The sequence below is a fragment of the Chlorocebus sabaeus genome, chromosome 6, assembly GCF_047675955.1.
Source record: "Chlorocebus sabaeus isolate Y175 chromosome 6, mChlSab1.0.hap1, whole genome shotgun sequence".
Lineage (NCBI taxonomy): Eukaryota > Metazoa > Chordata > Mammalia > Primates > Cercopithecidae > Chlorocebus > Chlorocebus sabaeus.
The window spans coordinates 6,833,587-6,856,105 of record NC_132909.1 but is presented as its reverse complement, the minus strand read 5'-3'; the positions used below and the strand labels follow the sequence as shown (position 1 = coordinate 6,856,105).

General features: G+C 53.0%; 2 protein-coding genes across 2 annotated transcripts; both read right to left on the bottom strand.

The window, feature by feature from the left end:
* Positions 1-106: 106 nt before the first annotated feature.
* Positions 107-18,292, bottom strand: ETFB (electron transfer flavoprotein subunit beta). Its single transcript, XM_007997770.3, has 6 exons — positions 18,148-18,292; positions 8,156-8,314; positions 7,771-7,929; positions 4,826-4,888; positions 1,717-1,875; positions 107-317 (listed from the first exon to the last, which is right to left on the bottom strand). The coding sequence occupies exons 1-6, from the start codon at positions 18,202-18,204 to the stop codon at positions 147-149; spliced, it is 768 nt and encodes a 255-aa protein (XP_007995961.1). The 5' UTR covers positions 18,205-18,292; the 3' UTR covers positions 107-146.
* Positions 18,293-18,962: 670 nt separating this feature from the next.
* CLDND2 (claudin domain containing 2) lies at positions 18,963-21,136 on the bottom strand. The gene is made up of 4 exons (XM_007997774.3): positions 20,266-21,136; positions 19,745-19,885; positions 19,318-19,437; positions 18,963-19,079 (listed from the first exon to the last, which is right to left on the bottom strand). Exons 1-4 carry the CDS (start codon positions 20,432-20,434, stop codon positions 19,006-19,008), a joined length of 504 nt encoding a protein of 167 aa, XP_007995965.1. The 5' UTR covers positions 20,435-21,136; the 3' UTR covers positions 18,963-19,005.
* Positions 21,137-22,519: the final 1,383 nt, after the last annotated feature.

Genomic DNA, 22,519 nt, shown 5'->3' with positions numbered 1-22,519 from the left:
TCCTCGTGGGCAGGGACTGGATCCACAGGGCCTGGCACACAAAAGACTCAAGTAAATGTTGAATGAACCAAATAATGGGTCTCTAGGAAATGAGTTAACAGAGATAGACGTTGAGAGTCAGTTTTATTGCCATCTCTGGGAGGGGCTCAAATCCGCCCGATCTCCTTCAGCTTGGCCACTAGGTCCTCAGTGGTTTCCACCTTGACGCCGGCCGTGCGCTGGGGCGGGTCCTCCACGCTGATCACAGAGAGCTTGGAGGTCAGGTCCACGCCCAGGTCCCCAGGCTTGATCACCTCGATCTTCTTCTTCTTGGCTTTCTGCACATGGGAAGCCATTGTTCACAGGGCTGTGGAACCCCTGCCACCCTCCTGTCACCTCCTTCCCGTGGGTGCCATGCCTGCAGACCAGTCCCATGGGCTGAACCCTCTGCACCCACCGACTGGCCAGGACACACAAAACTTCTCACAGGGCACACCTGGTGTGGAAAACTCCTGCTGGCTTGGAGGCCCTGGGAGGCCCAACTATTGCAGCAGTCCTCCTTTAGGTAACCAATTCAGGAAGCCCTTCACGGGCTGCAACAGACTGGCAAACCCATCCTTTTGGTAGTAATGACTCTGGACTTTTGGTTGAGATGACATGCTGAAGGCTCCCAATAGGCTGAGATGATGCACTGAACCCTCCCTATAGGCTGAGATGATGTGCTGAACCCTCCCTATAGGCTGAGACGATGCGCTGAGCCCTCCCTATAGGCTGAGACAATGCCCTGAACCCTCCCTACAGGCTGAGACGATGCACTGAACCCTCCCTATAGGCTGAGACGATGCGCTGAGCCCTCCCTATAGGCTGAGACGATGCGCTGAGCCCTCCCTATAGGCTGAGACGATGCGCTGAATCCTCCCTATAGGCTGAGATGATGCAATGAACCCTCCCTATAGGCTAAGATGATGGGCTGAACCCTCCCTATAGGCTGAGATGATGCACTGAACTCTCCCTATAGGCTGAGACGATGCAGTGAACCCTCCCTATAGGTTGAGATGATGCGCTGAATCCTCCCTATAGGCTGAGATGATGCAATGAACCCTCCCTATAGGCTGAGATGATGTAGTGAACACTCTGTAATGGCTGAAATGACTCATTGAACCTTCCCCATTGGCTGAGATGATCCAATGAACTCTCCCTGTTGGTTGAAATGACCCACTGAATATTCTCCTTTGTCTGAGATGACTCACTAAACTGTTAATATTGGCCAAGATGACCCAGCGAACCCCTCCTACTGGCCATGATGATTAGTGAACTCTACCTGTTAGCCAAGAGACCCCATGCACCCTTCCTAGTTAGCCAAGATGATCTACACGATAACTTCACACTGGCAAAAATTACGAAGGGGACCCTCCCTAATGAACCAAGATGACCCAGTGAACTTGTTCCACTGGCTGGAATGACAAAGGGAACAATGTCTGCTACCCAGCGAAGCCTTCCGACCGGCCTAGATACCAGCAAGCCCTCCCTGCTAGCCAAAGCAGCCCCCGTGAACTCTCAATATTGGCAGAGATGACCCAGCAAACCCTCTCTATCAGCCAAACTCCAGGTGACGGCTTCCTGCGTACGAGACCTCCCTTGGATCCTTCCCTCCCCTCATGCGACCACCAGGGGGCACTGGGCTGGCAATGTGCTTGCCAATCCCAGGCCCTCAGTGCCCGCTGGCCAGGGGCTCACCATGATGTTGGGCAGCGTGGCATAACGGGGCTCGTTGAGCCTCAGGTCAGCTGTCACCACAGCTGGCAGCTTCAGGCGCAGGGTCTCCAGGCCCCCGTCGATCTCCCGCTCCACTTTCAACTTGTCCCCCTCCAGCGTCACCTGGGAGGCGAATGTGCCCTGGGGAGGGACAGTGTAGGAGGAGAGTGGGTGAGGCTAATTCAGGTCCGATCCGAGCAGTCCACTTACGACACTACTGAGTACATGCACGGATAAGTGAATGAATGAGGGAGCGAACAATGCAGGGTCCCATGAGGTTTACAATCGATCCTGTACACCTGGGAGAGCGTGTCTTTCCTTTTCCTGAGAGCCACGGTGTATGTCCTGATGTCCTACGTCCTGATGCTGCCAGTGAGGCCTCCCTGCCTTCCTGACAGTGAACACGTACTGAGTGCTGGGCCCTGTGCTAAGCAACTGATGGGTCAATCATCGAATCCTCGTAGGAACTTTATGAGGTAAATGTTATTATCCCCACTTTACAGATGAGGAAAACTGAGGCAGCGAGATGCTGAGTTACATGCCTACTGCCACCCACAGCTGGTAAATCCAAAAGCTGACAATCAGACTCCCAACAGCCCCCCATGAGGCCCCTCCACTGGGCCGACAACAGAACTGTGTGTGTCCACACCAGTCCTTAAACCACCTTCTGGGACCCCATCCTCTGGCCAGGTCCCTTTGCCTCTCAGTCCTGAATCAACACTTCCTCCCCTGGTAACTGATGCCACCTACACTCCTCTTTGTCTAACGACCTTTCTCCCTGTCCACTTACTAACATCTTTCAGGTCTTAGTGTGAACATCACATCCCTTCGTTCGGAACTTCCTCCTAGTGCCCTTATGAACCTGTCCCTGGAGATACACTGTGAACACGACCAGTGAAGCACCAGCTGGGGTGGGCTCATATTCTGCCAGGGAAGACAACCAGTCACCAGGGAAACACACACACACACAAATGAGATCATTTCAGATAGAAGGAATAAGAAGAAAATAAGACACATGATATGAGAGCAAGAAGGGAGCAATGTTAGAGAAGCTGGTCAGATAGTGATAAATGCTTTGAAGATAAAACAGGATCATGGTTTTGAATGTGCTGTCCCATCCAGTAGCCACTGGCCGTGTGTGGCTGCCCAGCACTTGAAATGTGGCCAGTGCAGCTGAGGAATGAATTTTTAAATTTTATTTAAATTTAAACACTGATAATTTGGCCAGGCGCAGTGGCTTATGCCCGTAATTCCATAGCTTTGAGGGGCCAAGGCGAGTGGATCGCTTGAAGAGTTCGAGACCAGCCTGGCCATCATGGCGAAACCCTGTCATTACTGAAAATAAAAAATTATCCAGCATGGTGATGCATGCTTGTAATTCAATCTACTTGGGAGGCTGAGGCAGGAAAATCACTTAAATTCAGGAGGCAGAGGCCACAGTGAGCTGAGATCGCGCCACTGCACTCCAGCCTGGGGACAGAACAAGACTCCACCTCAAAAAAATAAAAATAAATAAATACTGAGAATTCAAGATACATTATCATGATTGTGGTGATGATTTCATGGATGTAACACGTATCAAAACTTATCAAATTTTGGAGGGCTGAGGTGAGCAGATTGCTTGAGCCCAGGAGTTCAAGACCAGCTTGGGCAACATAGTGAGACCCCCATCTCTATCTAAATAAAAGCGTTTAAGAAAAGCAAACTTCACAAATTGTGCAACTTAGATATGTGCAGTTTACTGTAGGTCAATAACTCAATAAGGCTGTTTTTTAAAAAAACAAAACAAAACAAAACAAAAACACAGATACCCAATGCAGCTACTGGAAATGCAGTTACTGGAAAACTTTTTGTTTTGAATAACTTGGGTGTGTAAATCTACTTCAACTGTCATCTTTAGGAACGTGTTTCTCATAGAAATTTAGCATCTGAATTGAGATGTGCTGTAAATATAAAATACATGCTGAATTTTGAAGATTTAGTACAAAGAAAATCCAAAAAACATAAAATACAGATGGTCCCTGGCTTATGGTGGTTTGAATTAAGAGTTTTCAGTTTTCCAAAGGTGTGACAGTGGTAAGCATTCAGTGGAAACCACACTGCCAGTACCCCATACAACCATTCTGTTTTTTCAGTTCCAGTACAGTATTTGATAAATTACATGGGATATTTAGCACTTTATTATAAAATAGGCTTTATGTTAGATTATTTTACCCCACTGTAGGCTAACGTAAGTGTTGTGACATGTTTAAGGTAGGCTATGATGTTTGGTAGATTAAGTTTATTAAATGCATTATTTGAGTTATAATATTTTCATTTATGATGGGTTTATCAGGACATAACCCCACTGCTGGTAAAGCATATGAATCTCAATATTTTCTAAGTTGATTACATGTTAAAATGATAACATTTTAGATATAATGGGGTGAAATAAAATATAATTTTATCTGTTTCTTTTTACTTTTTTATGTAGCTGTGAAAAATTTTAAATTTGTCTATGTGCCTTTCTTCCTTTTTTTTTTTTTTGATACAGGGTTTCCCTCTTTCACCCAGGCTGGAGTGCAGTGGCATGATCCCAACTTACTGCAGTCTTGACCTCCTGGGCTCAGGGGATCCTCCCACCTCGGCCTCCTGAGTGGCTGGGACTACAGGCACACGCCACCACACCCAGCTAATTTTTAAATTTTTAGTAGAGATGGGGTTTCAACATGTTGACCACGCTGGTCTCAAACTCCTCCTGACCTCAAGTGATCCGCCTGCCTCGGCCTCTCAAAGTGCTGGGATTACAGGCGTTGAGTCACCACGCCTGGCCCCAGCCTGCATTTATATTGGATTGGCATAGATGGGGATTGGGGAACCTGGAGTTGAGGGGGTGGGCATGAGTATTTCACGTAGGATGGCAAGAAAGTCCCCTTTGAAGTGGTGATACCTCAGCAGAGATCTCAAGGAGGGGAACAAGAAAGCCATGAGGCCATCTGAGGGAGCAGTGTTCCAGGAGGAGAGAACAGCGAATGCAAAGGCCCTGAGGCAGAAATGAAGCCTGAGGGATGAGGGCCTGGCCCTCAGCAGATGCTCCTTGCTCCAGCCTCACCTGTGGCCAGTCCAGAAATCCAGCTGTCATCTGCCCTGTCTGGTTACAGTCATCATCGATGGCCTGAATGGGGAGAGAGAGGAGACTGTATGACGATCAGTGGAGCTCATGGACCATTCGGGCCTCTGTCTAGAACAGGGCTTGGCAAACTTTTTCTTTCTTTTTTTTCTTTTTGAGATGGAGTCTTGCTCTATCACCCAGGCTGGAGTGCAATGGTGCAATCTTGGCTCACTGCAAGCTCCGCCTCTCGGGTTCAAGCAATTCTCCTGCCTCAGCCTTCTGAGTAGCTGGGATTATAGGCGCCTGCCACCACGCCCAGCTAATTTTTGTATTTTTAGTAGAAACGAGATTTCAACATGTTGGCCAGGCTGGTCTTGAACTCCTGACCTCAGATGATCCCCCAAAGTGTTGGGATTACAGGCACGAGCCACCGTACCCAGCCGGGTTGGCAAAATGTAGTAAATATTTTAGGCTTTGCAGGTCATACAGTCTCTGTCACAGTGACTCAGCTCTGCTGTTGTAGTGCACAGGCGGCCACAAATAATATGTACATGAACGTATGTGGTGATGTTCCAATATAGCTTTATTTACAAATCGGAGGTCGCTATGGACCATAGTTCACTGATTTTTGGTCTAGAACGATCCCCTCACTTGGGCCCAGAGATAAGCAGTCACTTGTCCAGGGACATGTGGGGCCACCTGTCATTCCTGTCGCCAAGTCTCTGCCCTCTGAATAAAGCCTCTCAGGAATCCTGTCCTATGTGGACCCTGGGCAGCTGCATGAAGAGGATCTGGGCCAGCGAGGACATTCTAGCCCCAACCCCAGTGATTGGTTCAGGGAGGGGCACATGACTCAAGCTGCACCAAAGCAGAGTAAGCCCTGGGAGTTTGCTGGAGCCCTTGGGAAAGAGGCTCCTTTCTTTCTGCTGGGGTCACTGGGCCGGTGGGATCTGAGCTTGGAGATGCAGACAGTGAAGCCAAGGTAGAGGGGAGCCTACAGCTCATGTGTGACCCTGGATCAAGCTGTGCCTGAAGCCCCTGATTTACATGAGCTAATAAATTCACTTTCTGGCTTAAGCCAGTTTGAGTTGTGAATCTGTTTCCTAGAACAAACAGCATCCTGACCAGTTCATCCGGCATTTCACCAGCTGGAGGTCCTGGCCCCAGGAACTGTCCCTGGCCCAGGACAGGTAGGACATCGGAGTCTGAGAACCACCAGCAAATGCAGGGGACTGCTAAAGCCACGCTTCCAACACCTCAGCCTCTGCAGCCCCACCCAGGCCCTGCCTTTTTGGCCCGTTCTCCAGGTAGGCCCTTCTGCCACAGTTGGCTGATCTGTACTCTGATGCCCCTGCTGTTGGTAATCTCTCTTTGTTTTCTTCGGACTTTCTCAGGGCTGGGCAGGACACCCGATGACCTATCTGGACCCACCAGCCTCCTCTTTGTCCCAGAACTGACCTGGCCCTGGGATCTCCATCTCTCTCCGGGGGCCCCAGCTCTACCTGAGCCTGCTGTGCTCTGCTGTCTCCGTGCCCTGCTTGACATACCTTGCTATCTTTGGTCTTCTTTCTCAGCCTCCATCCCTAATTCCCTGCCTCTTCTCACTCCCATCTGCCTGTGGTTCTTCTGATGTCCCTCTTCTGTCCTTCCCCTGGTTGAGGCCATGAGGTTTGTCCTCAAATGAGATGAGCTACCCCTGAGGAGAGGTGGTGCCCCAGGGTCTCCTGGGGAAACAGATGAGCCCCACGTACCTGTCTCAGTGGGGAGTACCAGTGTGGCAGGGAAGGTTCTGGTCGGGTCCTCACCCAGCCCTAACCTCCTTCCCTAACTCCTGGCCTCCAATCTCCCCTTCCAGTCCATTCTCGAAGCCCAGGGAAGTTTTTTCCGCACCTAGTGCTGATCCCACCCCTCTTCTGCTCATAGACCTCCCATAGCTCCCTGGCCACCTGCTGTCTCACCCCACATCTCCACCACCCTCCTCCCGAGCAGGGATGAGCAAGGGGGCACAGGGAGAGCGGACCACAGCTACCTGCTTGCCCAGCAGCACCAGGTCCACCTTCTCCTGCTCTGCCAGCTTAGCCAGGACCCGAGCCACCTGCAGTGCCCTCCAAAATTCTCAAGTCTCTGTTTCAAGCCCAGGACTGTCTCCTGAATCTGCATCAATGTCTCCTGGGCTCTTCACACTCCCCGTGTAGGATCCTCCTCTAACCTCCTGTTCTTCCTGGGTTTCCCACCTGTGTTACCAAGGCAGACCCAGGCACTGTCCTTGCCTCCTCCCTGCCCTCCCTCCCCATGCTAAGCCCAGTCTCTCCTGCCACATCGTGTCTCTGCTGTCCCGACACCTTTGGCTGAGGTCTCCTTCTCCCCCCGTGACCATCACCTCAGCCTCCCAGCCTCTAAACTCAACCAAAAGGATCTGTCTTTCTTCTTGTTTTTCTTTCTTTCTTTTTTTTTTTTTTTTTGAGACAGAGTCTCGCACTGCTCCCAGGCAGGAGTGCAGTGGTGCGATCTTGGCTCACTGCAACCTCCACCTCCCAAGTTCAAGTGATTCTCATGCCTCAGCCTCCCAAGTAGCTGGGGTTACAGGTGCACGCCCCCACACCCGGCTAATTTTTTTACTTTTAGAAGAGATGGGGTTTCACCGTGTTGGCCATGCTAATCTCAAACTCCCGACCTCAAGTGATCCGCCCGCCTCAGCCTCCCAAAGTGCTGCGATTACAGGCATGAGCCACTGTGCCTGGCCCAAGAGGATCTTTCGAACACCCAGAGGGACTCTGTCCTCCCTGCTCAAACTCTCTGTCAGGAGGGTCAGCAAAGTCCCAAGCTGCTCAGCCTGGAGTGGCTGAATGCCCTGGGTCTGGCCACCTGCTGTCTCACCTCACATCACCACCCTCCTCCCAAGCAGGGATGAGCAAGGGGGCACAGGGAGGGCTGACCACAGTTACCTGCTTGCCCAGCAGCACCAGGTCCACCTTCTCCTTCTCTGCCAGCTTGGCTAGGACCCGAGCCACCTGCAGGGGACCCAAGCGTTCTGCTTCTGCTGGGGGCACCTCCACGTGGATACCTCGGTCTGCACCCATAGCCAGGGCGGTACGAATGGTCTCCTGCCGTGGACAGAGGGGCTTGACTTGGCTATCCTCAGGGCAACCCAGGAGTCTGGCCCCCAGCCCCTCCTCCCTCAGACCCAGGAAACCAGGCTATCAGCCCATCCTCCCTCAGACCCAGGGGTCCAGGCTTCCAGCCTCCTCCTCCCTCAGACCCAGAGTCCAGGTCCCAGCCCCTCCTCCCTCAGACCCAGAAGTCCAGCCCCCTCCCCAAGACCCTGAGCACCTGGCACTGTGCAGGCCCACAGCTGACGGCGATGACCTCCTTCACCAGCTTCTTCTCCTTGAGCCGCACAGCCTCCTCCACTGCGATCTCACAGAAGGGGTTCATGGAGTGCTTCACGCCATCTGTGACCACACCGGTCCTGTCAGGTTTCACTCGGATCTGCTCAGCAGGAGGGGAGGGGGCGGGGTCAGGAGGAAATAGGCAAGAAGGTGGGGGCCTCAGCGCCAACCCTGTCCCAGGCTGGATGAGGACAACAACAGCCTGGAAAGGGGCAGGGCCTTGTCCGGGGTCACACAGCTTCAGGGACAGAGCTGGGTTAGAGCTTGTAGGCAGGGGCAGGTCACCCTGTCTCCTTCTCTCATCCAGCCATTCCTGGGTACCAGGGACATCTGACTTGATCATCCCTACTGTGTCACTGCTCCTCTCAGGCCTGAAAGACTGTTTCTCACATTTACAGTATTTATGGGAACCCACAGCGAGAGGTGCATTTTACCATATTTCCAAGTGTATATACATACGTAACACACTGACACAGAAATACAAAAGAGAAGAAAAGGAAAAATCAGTTAGGTAGACAGTTAAGGCTGGTCCTCAGAGAAGCAGCCTGCCTGAAAAATCACAGCTACAGGCAACAATAGAGCAGCCTGAGGAAAACTCAGGCTGCACCTGCACAGACAAGCAGGCAGGTCCAGCACAGAAGCCTTTTGTTCTCTGTGTGATTGACAGGCTCCCAGGAAAAGTTCCCTCCCCTTTTCAGGCTTGTACCTTGTGGTCTCTGTGGGAACTTGCACAGGGAGGGGCGGAGCTTACCTAAAACAAACCCAGGGTTACACAAACAAGAGAAGCAGAGCTTTGTGCTTGCAAAAGGACATACCCACAACTACACAGATAACGGAGAATTATGCAGATAGCTTTACAGATAAGATACTCAAACAGCTACAGAGATGAGAGGAGTTTCTTATAAAAGCTTTTGGAATCAACTGTAAAAATGGCAACACGCTTGGGCTCCCCTCTCCCCTGCGGAGAGCTTTCTTCTTTTGCCTATTAAACTTTCGCTCCAAGCTCACCCTTTGGGTGGTCTATGCTCTTTAATTCTCTTGGTTGTGAAACGAGCTCGGATAACACCTTAGACAATGTGACCGGTGACCCTGACCTGTTTCACAGATGCCACTGCAGTGTAAGGGTCAGTGACCAATACTTACCCTGGCTACACACACACCATACCCTGACATTTTCTACCCTTTTTCAGAAAAATGCCAGCCCTTTGCCTGGATGTCATGATCACACATGGTCACAACCTGATTTGGAAAACACCAATACCAAAGACCTCTTTGCTAAACAGACAAAGGAGGTAAGGGAGGTGGGTGGCAAACCCCACCCATTTGCTTCTGCACATCGTTTTTGTCTCTCCTGGGCCCTACCGTGTGCCTGGCTCTAAGTTGGATCCTGGGGGCACCATCATGTGCCAGGGAGAGAGGCGTCCGGTGTGGACCAGGGCGTAGCGTGAACCACTAACCACCTTCCTATTAGTTTCTCTCGGCTGCCATAACAAATCACCACATACTTGGTGGCTTAGAATCTTACAGCTCTGGAGGCCAGAAGTCCAAAGTCAGTTTCACCAGGGTGAGACCAAGGAGTCTGCAGGCCCTGGGGGGAGCACGTTTCTTGCCTCCTCCAGCTTCTGCTCTGACACCCTCTGGCTTGTGGCTGCATCGCTTTATCTTCAGTGCCAGCATCCTCAGCTCTGTCTTCATGCGGCCTTCTCCTCTCTCTGTGTGTCTAGTCTCCCTCTGTCTCTCTCTTATGAGGACTCTTGAGATGGCATTTAGGGCCCACCTAAATAATCCAGGATAATACCCCTATCTCAAGATGCTTAATTTAATCACATCTGCAAAGACCCTGTTTCTATTTTTTTTTTTTTCCAGATGGGCTCTCGCTCTGTCACCCAGGCTGGAGTACAATGGTGAAATCTCGGCTCACTGCAACCTCTGCCTCCCGGGTTCAAGCAATTCGCATGCCTCAGCCTCCCAAGTAGCTGGGATTACAGGCATGCGTCACCACACCCAGCTAATTTTTGTATTTTTAGTAGAGATGGGGTTTTACCATGTTGGCCAGGTCTCAAACTCCTGACCTCAGGTGATCTGCCCTCCTCGGCCTCCCGAAGTGCTGGGATTACAGACGTGAGCCCCCGCGGCCAGCCTGCAAAGACCCTGTTTCTAAGTGATTTTCCCTTCTCAGGTACCAGGGATTGAAACCTGGCTGTTTTAGAGGGCTACTTCTTGGCCTACCACAATCCTCTTTCTTTCTTTTTTTTTTTTTTTTTGAGATGGAGTCTTGCTCTGTCGTCCAGGCTGAGTGCAGTGGCGTGATCTCGGCTCACTGCAACCTCCACCTCCCCAGTTCAAGCCATTCTCCTGCCTCAGCCTCCGGAATAGCTGGGATTACAGGCGCCCACCACCACGCCCGGCTAATTTTTTGTATTTTTAATAGAGACAGGGTTTCACCATGTTGGTCAGGCTGGTCTCAAACTCCCGACCTCCAGTGATCCACCCACCTCGGCCTCCCAAAGGCAGGGGATTACAGGCGTGAGTCACTGCACCCGGCCCAACCTGAGTTTTTATAAAGTCATTCTGGATTCTTGGTGGAGAAAATTGGAAAAAGATGAGAGGCAGTGAGGAGACAGCTAGGTGGCTATTTGTCACCAAAGTGAGAGGTGACACTGGGTCAGACAGCCATGACAACAGAGACAGATGCAAGAGGTCTCTGGAGGTGCAACTGACAGGCCATGGTGCACGATGGGAAGATGACACCGAAGAGGGGCTTCCAGTCTGTACACCAGCCTGAGCCGGAAAGATGGTGAGTTTGGTTTGGGGCACAAATGTTTAAAAAGCCTCCAGGGACATCCAGAGAAGCCTGGCTAAGGAGCTGCCCATTCGGCCTGGGGCCTGCCCTCTTTCTCTTCTCCCATGTGGCCGCCACCCAGGGCTTGGCCAGAGCAGATCTCGGGTGGCAGCTGGGCCCGGTGAGGACACTGGGACGCTCTTGCTATTTCCCTGTCCCTTTTTCTCTGAGGCTGTGGGTGTAACTGTTCCTCCCACAGGCAGGACAGAATCCGAGATGAGAAGGTGGGACCCATATGGGGTTTCCCACTCTGGCTGTGCCTCATGGAGAGGGTAACATTAAAAGATGGAGGATGGAGACCTGGCACAGTGGCTGATGTCTGTAATCCCAGAACTTTGGGAGGCCAAGGTGGGAGGATCCTTTGTGCCCAGGAGTTGGATACTAGCCTGAGCAACAGGTTCTACAAACAACAACAACAACAAAAAAAACAAAACAGCTGGACGTGGTGGCTCACGCCTGTAATCCCAGCAGTTTGGGAGGCCAAGGTGGGTGGATCACCAGAGGTCAGGAGTTCGAGATCAGCCTGGCCAACATGGCAAAACCCCATCTCTACTAAAAATAAATATAAAATAAAAAATTAGCCAGGCATGGTAGTGCATGCAGCTACTCAGGAGGCTGGGGCAGGGAGAATTGCAGCCCAGGAGGTGGAGGTCGTAATGAGCCAAGATTACGCCACAGCACTCCAGCCTGGGCAACAGAGCAAGACTCCATCTCAAAACAAACAAACAACAACAACAATAACAAAAAGCAGCCAGGTGTGGTGGCACACACCTGTAGTCCCAGCTACTCAGGAGGCTGAGGCGGGAGGATCACCTGAGCCCAGGAGATCAAGGGTGCAGTGAGCCGTGATCATGCCACTACACTCTAGCCTGGGTGACAGAGCAAGACCTCTTCTCAAAAAAAAAAGAAAAAGGAGAAAAAGGAGGAGGAGCTAGAGGAGGAGAGGAAAGATAAAGAACTGTTATTTTCGTCTCTCTTGTTGCCCAGGCTGGAGTACAGTGGTACCACCTTGGCTCACTGCAACCTCCACCTCCCAGGCTCAGGCGATCCTCCCACTTCGGCCTCCCCAGTAGCTGGGACCACAGGTGGGCACCACCATGCCGGGCTAATTTTTTTTTTTTTTTTTTTACTTTTTGTAAAGAAAGGGTTTATCCATGTTTCCCAGGTTGGTCTTGAACTCCTGGCCTAAAGTGATCCGCCTGCCTCGGCCTCCCAAGTGCTGGGATTACAGGTGTGAGCCGCAGTGCCTGGCCCTTTTTTCTAAATAAATAAATAAATAAATAAATAAATAAATAAATAAATAAATAAAATACAACATAGGAATTGCCCTTTTAAGACAGAAAAGAACCTCACCCGCCCAGCAGTAAGAGGCCCCAAGCTTTTTGCTGTGTGTCAGCGAGGCTTCAGAAGGGCCCCAAGCCCCATCTTGCTCTTGCTCTGGCAGAACTCCCAGCCCCAACCTCCTCATTCCCAGGCTCCTGACTCCTGAGGAGAAAGGGTAAGAACTTTCCAGATACACACACAAACACACACACACACACACACACACACAGCCCCGAGGAAATGAACTAGCTCATCTTCTCAATTAAGCTTGAGTTGATTTCAAGCTTGAAAAACAGTTTAATTAAATTACATAAGTCAGGAAACAATGGTAGGGCTGAAAAATGATAGCTTGTTTGTTTGTTTTTAAAATAATGATGGTTCATGCCTGTAATCCTAGCACCTTAGGAGACTGAGGAAGGAGGATCACTGGAGCCCAGGATTTCAAGACCAGCCTGGGCAACATAGAGAGACTCTATCTCTACTGAAAAACAAAATTAGCAGGGCATGGTGGCGTGTACCTGTAGTCCCAGCTACTCAGGAGGCTGAGGTGGGAGGATGGCTTGAACCCAGGAGGGTCGAGGCTGCAGTAAGCTGTGACTGCACCACTCCAGCCTGGGTGACAGAGCTAGACCTTGTCTCAAAAAAAAAAAAAAAAAAAAAAAGAAAGCTGGGCATGGTGGCTCACACCTGTAATCCCAGCATTTTGGGAGGCCGAGGCGGGCAGATCATAAGGTCAGGAGTTTGAGACCAGTCTGGCCAATATGGTGAAACCTCATCTCTACTAAAAATACAAAAATTAGCCAGGCGTGGTGGCGGACGCCTGTAGTCCCAGCTACTTGGGAGGCTGAGGCAGGAGAATCCCTTGAACCTGGGAGGCAGAGGTTGCAGTGATCTGAGATTGCACCACTGCACTCCAGCCTGGGAGACAGAGTGAGAGCAAGACTCTGTCTCAAAAAAAAAAAAAGAAAGAAAATGAATCCCAGATAATAAATACAAAATTGCCCCAGCCTCTCCTGGGGTCTTTTTTTTTTTTTTCTTTTTTTTTTTTTTTGAGACAGAGTCTCACTCTATCGCCCAGGCTGGAGTGCAGTGGCACAATCTCGGCTCACTGCAACCTCCGCCTCCCTGGTTCAAGCAATTCTTCTGCCTCAGCCTCCTGAGTAGCTGGGACTATAGGCACGCATCACCACACCTAGCTAATTTTTGTATTTTTAGTAGAGACGGGGTTTCACTATGTTGGCCAGGATGGTCTCAAACTCCTGACTTCGTGATCCGCCCGCCTCAGCCTCCCAAAGTGTGAGTTTACAGGCATGAGGCACCGTGCCCAGCCTTTCTCCTGGGGTCTTGAAAGAGGCCCTGAAGGTTAAGATCCATCAGTTTACTGGAAAATGTGCCCCTGGATAGGACAGGGTGTTACTGAGTTGCCAAATACTTATTAGGATGCTGGATACATGCACATACCCGGAAACATGCACGCAGCCGGACACACATACACACTCACACACACACACGAATACACTTTGAACAGAGCATTTGCTATGTTTTGAATAAATGAATGACTAAACTTCCATTACTACTACTGCCAATAAAAACACTTATTGCAGCTGGTCACAGTGGCTCACACCTGTAATCCCAGCACTTTGGGAGGCTGAGGCAGGCAGATTACCTGAGGTCAGGAGGTCTAGACCAGCCTGGCCAACATAGCAAAACCTTGACTCTACTAAAACTACAAAAATTAGCCAGGTGCGGTGGCTCACACATGTAATCCCAGCTACTCAGAGGCTGAGGCAGAATTGCTTGAACCTGGGAGATGGAGGTTCCAGTGAGCTGAGATCATGCCACTGCACTCCGCCTGGGCAACAGAGATAGACTCCATCTCAAAAAATAAAACAAAACACTGTGTGCCAGGCACTGTTCCAAGGGCTTATTTAGACCGGACGCGGTGGCTCCAGCCTGTAATCCCCGCACTTTGGGAGGTCGGGATGGGCAGATCACCTGATGTCAGGAGTTCAAGATCGGCCTGACCAACATCATGAAACCCTGTCTCTACTTAAAATACAAAAATTAGCCGGGTGTAGTGGCGCGCACCTGTAATCCCTACTACTCAGGAGGCTGAGGCAGGGGAATTACTTGAACCCAGGAGGCAGAGGCTGCAGTTAGCCGAGATTGTGCCACTGCACTCCAGCCTGGGTGACAGAGCGAGACTCCATCTCAAACAAACAAACAGAGAAAGAAACTCCAAGGGCTTATTTAATTTTCGTTACAACTCAATAAAGTATATTACCATTATTCCCATTGTACAAAGTAGAAAAACGAGGCTCAGAGTGGTGAGGCAATTTCCTCAAGGTCACACAGCAGGAAGTGGATGCAGGCGCTGGGCTCGGAGTCTGAGGTCTGAACTATTCTAGCAGTGCACCCAGTCTCAGGAAGCAGTGACCACATCCAACTGTCTTCCCCACACCTGGGGCGCAAATTCCAGAAGCAGTGACAGACACCAGAGCAATCAATAAGTAAATGACACTGGGGATTACAAAGTGTCCACACCAGCTTCCCTCTGGGGACAAGCTGGGCTCTCAGAGGGTGCCCCCTGCTCCTGCCTCTTTCATGGAGAATGTGAGCCACTCCCTCCACTCAGTTAGGTTGGCTCCTTGAACTTTCATCTCTAGCAAACACACTTTCCTCTCCCTTCCTAGTTGCAAAGTATAGGGGAAACACAGCAAAACACAGGGACTCCGGGGCCTGTGATTTTAAGGAGGCAAACAGGGAAGTCCTCCCAGAGAAGGTGATGTTTGCACAGGGCGTTGAAAGAGGTCAGGGAGTGAGTGTATGATTCTGGGAACAGAGGTGGATCAGACATGGCCCTCTCTGCAGGGAGCTACCAACCTGGGGATGATACAGTAGGGCAGTGGGGAACATGGGGTCAACAGAGGATCCCAATCCGGTCTGGCGAGGGCTGATGGAAGCAAACCTAGGGACTGCAGAAGCCCCCAGGGATATATCAAGGCAGCCTGAGGGTGTAGGGTCAGGGGCTTCCTGGAGGAGGCGATGCCAGAGAGAATCACTAAATTGGTTTTATTATTTGTTTGTTTGTTTGAGATTACAGACACGTGCCACCACGCCTGGCTAATTTTTTTATTTTTAGTAGAGATGGGGTTTCACCATGTTGGCCTGGCTGGTCTCAAACTCCTGACCTCAGCTGATCCACCCGCCTCGGCCTCGAAAAGTGCAGGGATTAGAGGTGTGAGCCATTGCACCTGGCCGAGAATCATTAGATTTTGATATAATCCATGAGTGGGAGTTGGGCAGGACCAAGGGTAGAAAGCAGAGGTAGGAGGGTGGCGCTGGAAGAAGGCATGGAATAGGCGAGCCGCGGCTTGGCCTGTCAGGACAGGAGGAGTAGGTCGCAGTGGTGGAAGCACAAAGGGTAAGGGAGGGTCCAAGGAGGGAAGTGGACAGCTGAAGCAGACCATGAAGAGGAGGCTGGACCACAAAGCATCCCAAATGCCAGGCAGAGGGGCTGTGACTCTGTCCTGAGGGTACTGGAGAGCCACAGGCAGGCTGGGAGCAGGGGAGAACAGGGTCAGCTCTGGGTGCAGAAAGGCCCCTAAGAATGGGTACAGGTGGGCTCCGACGGGGAGAGACTGGGAGTGAGGGAGTGAGGGTCCAGGTGAGACAATGTGACTAAGAGACAATAGGGCAGGAAGGGTGGGGCGGGGGTGGAGAACTGACAGCTTTGGGAGGAGAAGGGAAAGGGGGTGGGACACTGCCTAGGTCTAATCTGGTGCTTAGGAAGCTGGCAGGGTCTGAATCACTCATTTGTTCTGAAAAGGACATCAACAGACACATCCAGTGAGACAGGATGTAATGCAGGGAGCCCTGGGGCACTGTGGGAGGGGAAGGCAGCACCCTCTGGAAAGGACAGGAGCTGATCCAACACTGCCTTCACGCTTCCCCTCTGTTCTCTCCCTGAGCACACCAGAGACATCCATGTGCCAGGCTCTGTGCTAAGTGATGCTGGGGCCAGAGCTGAGTCAAACGTGGGCCTGTACCATGGGGGAGACAGATCCAATCCCAGACATGCCAGGCAGGGAAGGCCAGGGCTGGGATAGAGGATGCCCAGGGGACTGTAGGAGTCCAAAGATGTGACAGTAACGAACAGTCAGAGCAGGGAGGAAACCAAGTGTTGGGACCCAGGACCCCAAGAGGAATGTGTCTCAAAAGGGCTGGAGGAGACATCCCTGTCATGTGCTGTCAGAAGCATCATTAGGACAGGGGGCACTGAGGGAGATGGGAGAGCAGAGTCTAGAGCCAGACTTGCCCAGGGTTTTGATTGTAACTCTGTCACTTACTGGCTGGGAGATCTGACAGGCGTCAGTTTCCTCATCTATCCAATGGAATTAATAGTACAAACGGCCGGCCGGCACGGTGGCTCACGCCTATAATCCCAGCACTTTGGAAGGCCGAGGCGGGTGGATCACCTGAGGTCTGGAGTTTGAGACCAGCCTGACCAACATGGTGAAACTCCATCTCTACTAAAAATACAAAAAATTAGCCGGGTGTGGTTGTGCATGCCTGTAATCCCAGCTACTTGGGAGGCTGAGGTAGGAGAATCACTTCAACCCAGGAGGCGGAGGTTGCAGTGAGACAAGATTGCACCATTGCACTCCAGCCTGGACAAAATGAGCAAAACTCTGTCTCAAAAAATAAAAATAAATAATAAATAATACAAAGGGTACTGAAAGGACTGAATGGGTTAATCTCTACAAAGGACTTGGAAGGATGCCTGGCATGTAAATACCCACTAAATGCTGGCTGCTATGATCACTGACGCTTTCATGCTCAAGTCTGGCTCCTGTACCCTCTTCCCCAGCCCACTCCCTAAGCAGGCAGGGGCAGTATCAGTGTCAACTTTGTGACCCTGGTTTTGCCCACCCTGAGGCCTCTAGGGTGCCAGGCCCCATGCTAGGTAATGCTGGGGACACAGAGGTAAGTCCCCAGGCTGATGGGAAGGACAGATGTGGATGGACAGTCACCATCTTCAGTCCAGTTCAGGCCAAGCACTGAAAGAAACGGGCCTGAGAGACCGTGTCTGATTCACCTCTGTCCACACCAGCCTCCCTCTGGGGACAAGCCAGGCGCTCAGAGAGTGCCCTCCCCCACCTCTTTCATGGAGAATGTGAGCTATCCCCAGCTCAGTCAGGTTGGCTCCTTGAACTTTCACCTCTAGCAAACACACTTCTCTCTCCCTAGCTAGAGGCTCCTGGCTCACCCTTAGGCCACGGAGGGTGGCAAGCAGCTTCTGGGGCTGCACAGGGCCCTGTCTGACTCCCTATAGCACATTTCGGGTAACAGTACAAAGGTAAGCAATGCAGCCCAGTGGGTGAAAGCAGTCAGAGGAACCTGGATAGAACTCTCGGCTCTGCCCTTCTCTAGCTGGGTGACCGCTCTGTGCCTCAGTTTCTCCATGCGTTAAACAGGGACCATGACTTCTTCCAGTGGGTAAGAAATGGAGAAAGCAACTCACTCTGAACAGTTATCAAGAGAGTGAATCCAGAACGAGGGAAAAGAGAACATGGCCGTGACCCCGGAGGGATCGGATGTTAGAACTTCACTCTTTTGATTTTTGCCGTCAGGTGTGACTTTGACGTACAGGGGTTAGAGCGGCAGAGGTCGGGGGTTACAAGAAGACCCCCACCCAGTGTGCGCTCGTGGCCCCGGAAGCACATGGCTGCGGGACTCAGGGATGTGGGAGAGGGGGGCCCGGTCACCTTCACGGCGTAGTCGATGACCCTCTTGACAGCTACGAGCGCGCGCAGCTCCGCCATCTTCCCGCCGCAGCCACCTACAGGGTCAGCCCGCACCCTCAGTCGCTTCTTCCAGACACCCGACCCCACTCCGCCCCTCTCTGCGCCTGCGCGCAGCACGGTCAGCCAGTCAACCACTGCAGAGCCCGCCTCCCCGACAGAGGACCAATCGAGAGGCCGGAGGGAAGGGAGGTGTGGCAAGCAACGCAAACCAATGGGAAGCGGATCTCGGGGAGCCAGCCGGACCCCGAGAGGGAAGGAAAGGCCTGGCCGAGGGGGCAGGGCAGAGAACTAGGGGAAAGGTCGTGCACTGGAGGGAAGCGCGCCCGGAGTTTATAGATCCTCCCGGTCCTATAAACGCTTCCCGGTATCCCCGGATCTCCTTTCCCACTCCAGATCCCCCACTTCTTTCCGGCCTTTCCAAGTCGCGGTACTCGTATTCCCAGGCCTCTGAATCCTCGCGTGTCGGTGTCTCTCCATCCCCGTGTTCCCTGTCCTTTCCATATCCGTATCCTCCCCTGTCCATGTCTCTACTTCACCTCCATGTCGTCCCCACAGCCCCTCCACACCCTCTCCAAAAGCCCACGTCCCATCCTGGCCCCGCCCCTCCCACATGTCCCTGTTCCCATCCCAATCCGTGGAGACTTGTGTCTCCATGTCTGTGTCTCCCCGTTTCCACGTTCCCTATAGGTTCGTGTCCTTATGTCCTCCCTGAGTCTCTATGCAACCCCGTGCCTGCGTCCCCACGACCCCCAGAAAAGCACGCGGAGCCGCAGCGCTAAAAAAAAGCCGTTCCTTTATTCTGCCCCAGGCAGGCTGCAGTCACAGACACACGGGGAATCCACTGATGGCGTCGGTGCTCTGCATGATCATATCTGCCAGCAGAAAGCAGAAGCCTGGGGGGAAGGGGACGCGGGGCGGGAAAAGGAAGGTGGGCCCTGGGGCGGATGGCCTGGCGGGCCCCGGGGACTGGGGTTTGGGGCTCCAAGGGGGTCTCTGCCGGGTCTGCAGGAGTCGTTAGTGTGTTGGGGAGTCCCTGAGAGGTCCCCGGGGTTTACTGGAAGGGCAGCTGGGGAGCCTCTGGGGTGAGGGTCTTCTGGGCAGTCTCCACCCTCTTCCCGCTGTGCAGGTTACCCGCGAGAATTGAGAAGGGTAAGGCCAGCCACCCAGAAAAATAGGACCAAGAGAAGAAGACGTTGTTCTTCCACGCGTTCTTCACCGTGTAGCCTATCAAGGCGGTCAGCAGCAGCAGTCCTGGGCCCCGCCCAGCCGCAGGATGAGCTAGCTGGGCCTGGTGGGGCTGCACCCAGGCCACGCCCCTACAGACCCGCCCCCTTCTATCAGACCACGCCTATCGGCTCTCGGCCCGCCTCTGGCCCCGGCCCCTTCCAGCGCCTCCGGCTGGGAACTCTGACTCGAGCCCCGCCCACCTCTCTCGGCTTCTTCCAGCACCGCCCCTCGGATCCCACACGAGTACCTCAAGCCCCGCCCCTGGTGACCAGGCCCCTCCATCACCCCAGGCCCGCCCCGCCGGCCGGCCTGGGGCAGGCTGCAGTCTCACCGCCGAGGAAGAGAAAGGCGCTCGTGGTCTGGCCCCGCAGCGACTCGCCCTCGTGGCACCGAATCCGCAGTCCCATCACCATGCCCACCACGCCGACACCCACCGCCAGCACCATGCACGCCGCAGTCACGGCCAGCGTGGCTGGGGAGAGCGGGCACATCAGCCCCCGCGGGCGCCGCCCCAGCCACTACGGGTTCGGCCGCAACTGGAAGCTTTCCTGTCTCCTCCCCCTAACCCGGTGTGTGAGCAGGAGCCGAGTTCCCCCGACCTGGAGTCAGGCGTTTGGACGGAGACTTGGAGGTCACGTCAGGACCTGCGGTTACTGCCGCGACCGGGACGGGGAGGGGGTCAGGGACAAGCCCACAAGTCGAGGGGCGGGGTTCGTGGCGGCTTCGGCCGAGGAGGGACAGCTGCAACTGAGCCGGGGATGGAAGGGGTGGGCGTCTCGCCATGGGCCCAGCAGTGTCCCGAGCCCTGGGAGTCGGAAGTGCCCTCTGCCATCTGGGCGGGCGGAGCCTCACTCTGGCAGGGGATGTTGGAGCAGATGCCGTGGTTGCATTCCTGCCACAGGCCACTGTGGCCCTCTTGTTGGCGGGTCCAGTAGTTGGTGGCCGTGGAGAGCACCATGAGGACGTTGGCCACGAGGCTGAGCAGAATGCCCCCTCTCTGGAGGCTCCGCTTCACCCCCATGCCACTGAGGCTGCAGCCGGGGGCCACAAGGGCAGGATGGGCCCAGGCCCTTCCTACCCCGAGGCCCCCAGCTTAGGAGGCCGCTTCCTCCACACTCCTCCCCTAGTACTCCTGCCTGAGGTCCCTGCTTCTGGGAACCTGAAGACCCCCTCCCTCAACAAGCATGCCTGAGGACCCACAACCTCCTCCCTCCAGACCTCGTTCCCCTTCCTGGGGACCCTGAGACTTCCCCTGAGAGGCCTCTGAGACCTTCACCACAGGCTTTGCTGTGAGGAACCTGTCTTCCCAGAGATGTCTCCCCACAACGGAATGCCCGTTCAGCCTGTTCAGTGCCCTCCCCAGACACCCCTCCACACACGCCCACCTAAGTGACTCACACCCAGCGCCCCAGGGCTCCTTAGACACAGAGCCCAGAGAGATGGGGGGAGGGAGGCTGGGTCTCTGTGAGGCCAGGGGTTCCAGAACCCCCTCCCCAGTGGCTGTTTAAAGGGATATTCACTCCCCCCACAACCACACACATACACCCCAGCAGCTGGCAACTTAGTGACTGCTTAGATTCAGACAGCATCTTTGGGGGCCACTACATGGTAGGCCAAGTCCTTCTTTTGTCATTATTATTATTATTACTTGAGATGGAGTCTCGCTCTGTTGCACAGGCTGAGTGCAGTGGTGCGATCTCAGCTCACTGCAACCTCCACCTCCTGGGTTCAAGCAATTCTTCTGCCTCAGCCTCCCAAGTAGCTGGGACTACAGGCTCACACCACCTCGTCTGGCTAATTTTTGTATGTTTAATAGAGACGGGGTTTCACCATATTGGCCAGGCTGGTCTCAGCCTCCTGACCCCGTGATCTGCCTGCCTCAGCCTCCCAAAGTGCTGGGATTACAGGTGTGAGCCATCTCTCTCTTCCAGGCTGGAGTGCAGTGGCACCATCACAGCTCATTGCAGCCTTGAACTCCTGGGCTCAAGGAAACCTCCTGCCTCAGCCTCCTGAGTAGCTAGAACTACAGGCATGTGCCACCACACCTGGCTAATTTTCTGAAGATTTTTTGTAGAGATGGGGTCTCGCTGTGTTGCCCAAGCTGGTCTTAAACTCCTGGGCTCAAGCAATCCTCCTACCTCGGCCTCCAAAACACTGACATTATGGGTGTGAACCACTACTCCCAGCGCTTTCTTAGAAACTTCTCTTCCCTTGGCCAGGTGCACAGTGGCCTCACGCCCGTAATCCCAGCACTTTAGGAGGCTGAGGCGGGCGGATCACCTGAAGTCAGGAGTTTGAGACAAGCCTGACCAATGTGGCAAAACCCTGTCTCTACTAAAAATACAAAAATTAGCCAGGCTAGCCGGGAGTGATGGTGGGTGCCTATAATCCCAGCTACTTGGGATGCAAGGCAGGAGAATCACTTGAACCTGGGAGATGGAGGTTTCAGTTAGCTGAGATTGCGCCATTGCATTGTAGCCCGGGCGACAGAGCAAGATTCCATCTCAAAAAAAAAGACAACAAAATTAGCCAGGTGTGGTGGTGCACGCCTGTAATCCCAGCTACTCGGGAGGCTTAGGGAGGAGAACTGCTTGAACCCAGGGGGCGGAGGTTGCAGTGAGCTGAGATCACACCATTGTACTCCAGCCTGGGTGATAGAACCAGACTCCGTCTCAAAAAAAAAAAAAAAAGAAACTTCTCTTTGCTTGACATTCTAGGCACCCCAGAAGCTCTCCAGGTCCCCAGCTATCTAACTGCAGACTTCTGCTCCTCTGCCTTCTCCCCTTCACTTGTAAATCTGGGTATCCCTTGAAGCTCCACCCTACACTCCCTTGCCAGGCAAGCCTCCTCACTGCCAAAGTTTGAGTGCTCCTTAATGCTCCATCCAAAACTCCTATCTCCAACCCAAGGTCTCTCCCCTGAGACCGACTCAAATTCTCACCTGCTCCTGGCTGCCCCTCGGGGTCTTAATCGTCAGCCATATTCCATCTGAGCTTAGTGTCTTCCACCCTATTAGGGATGGCCTTGCCATCCCATCCAGTTCATCGAGCCAGACACTGGGCACTGTCCTCATCTTCTTCTTGCCCCTCACCCTGAAAAGCCTTGG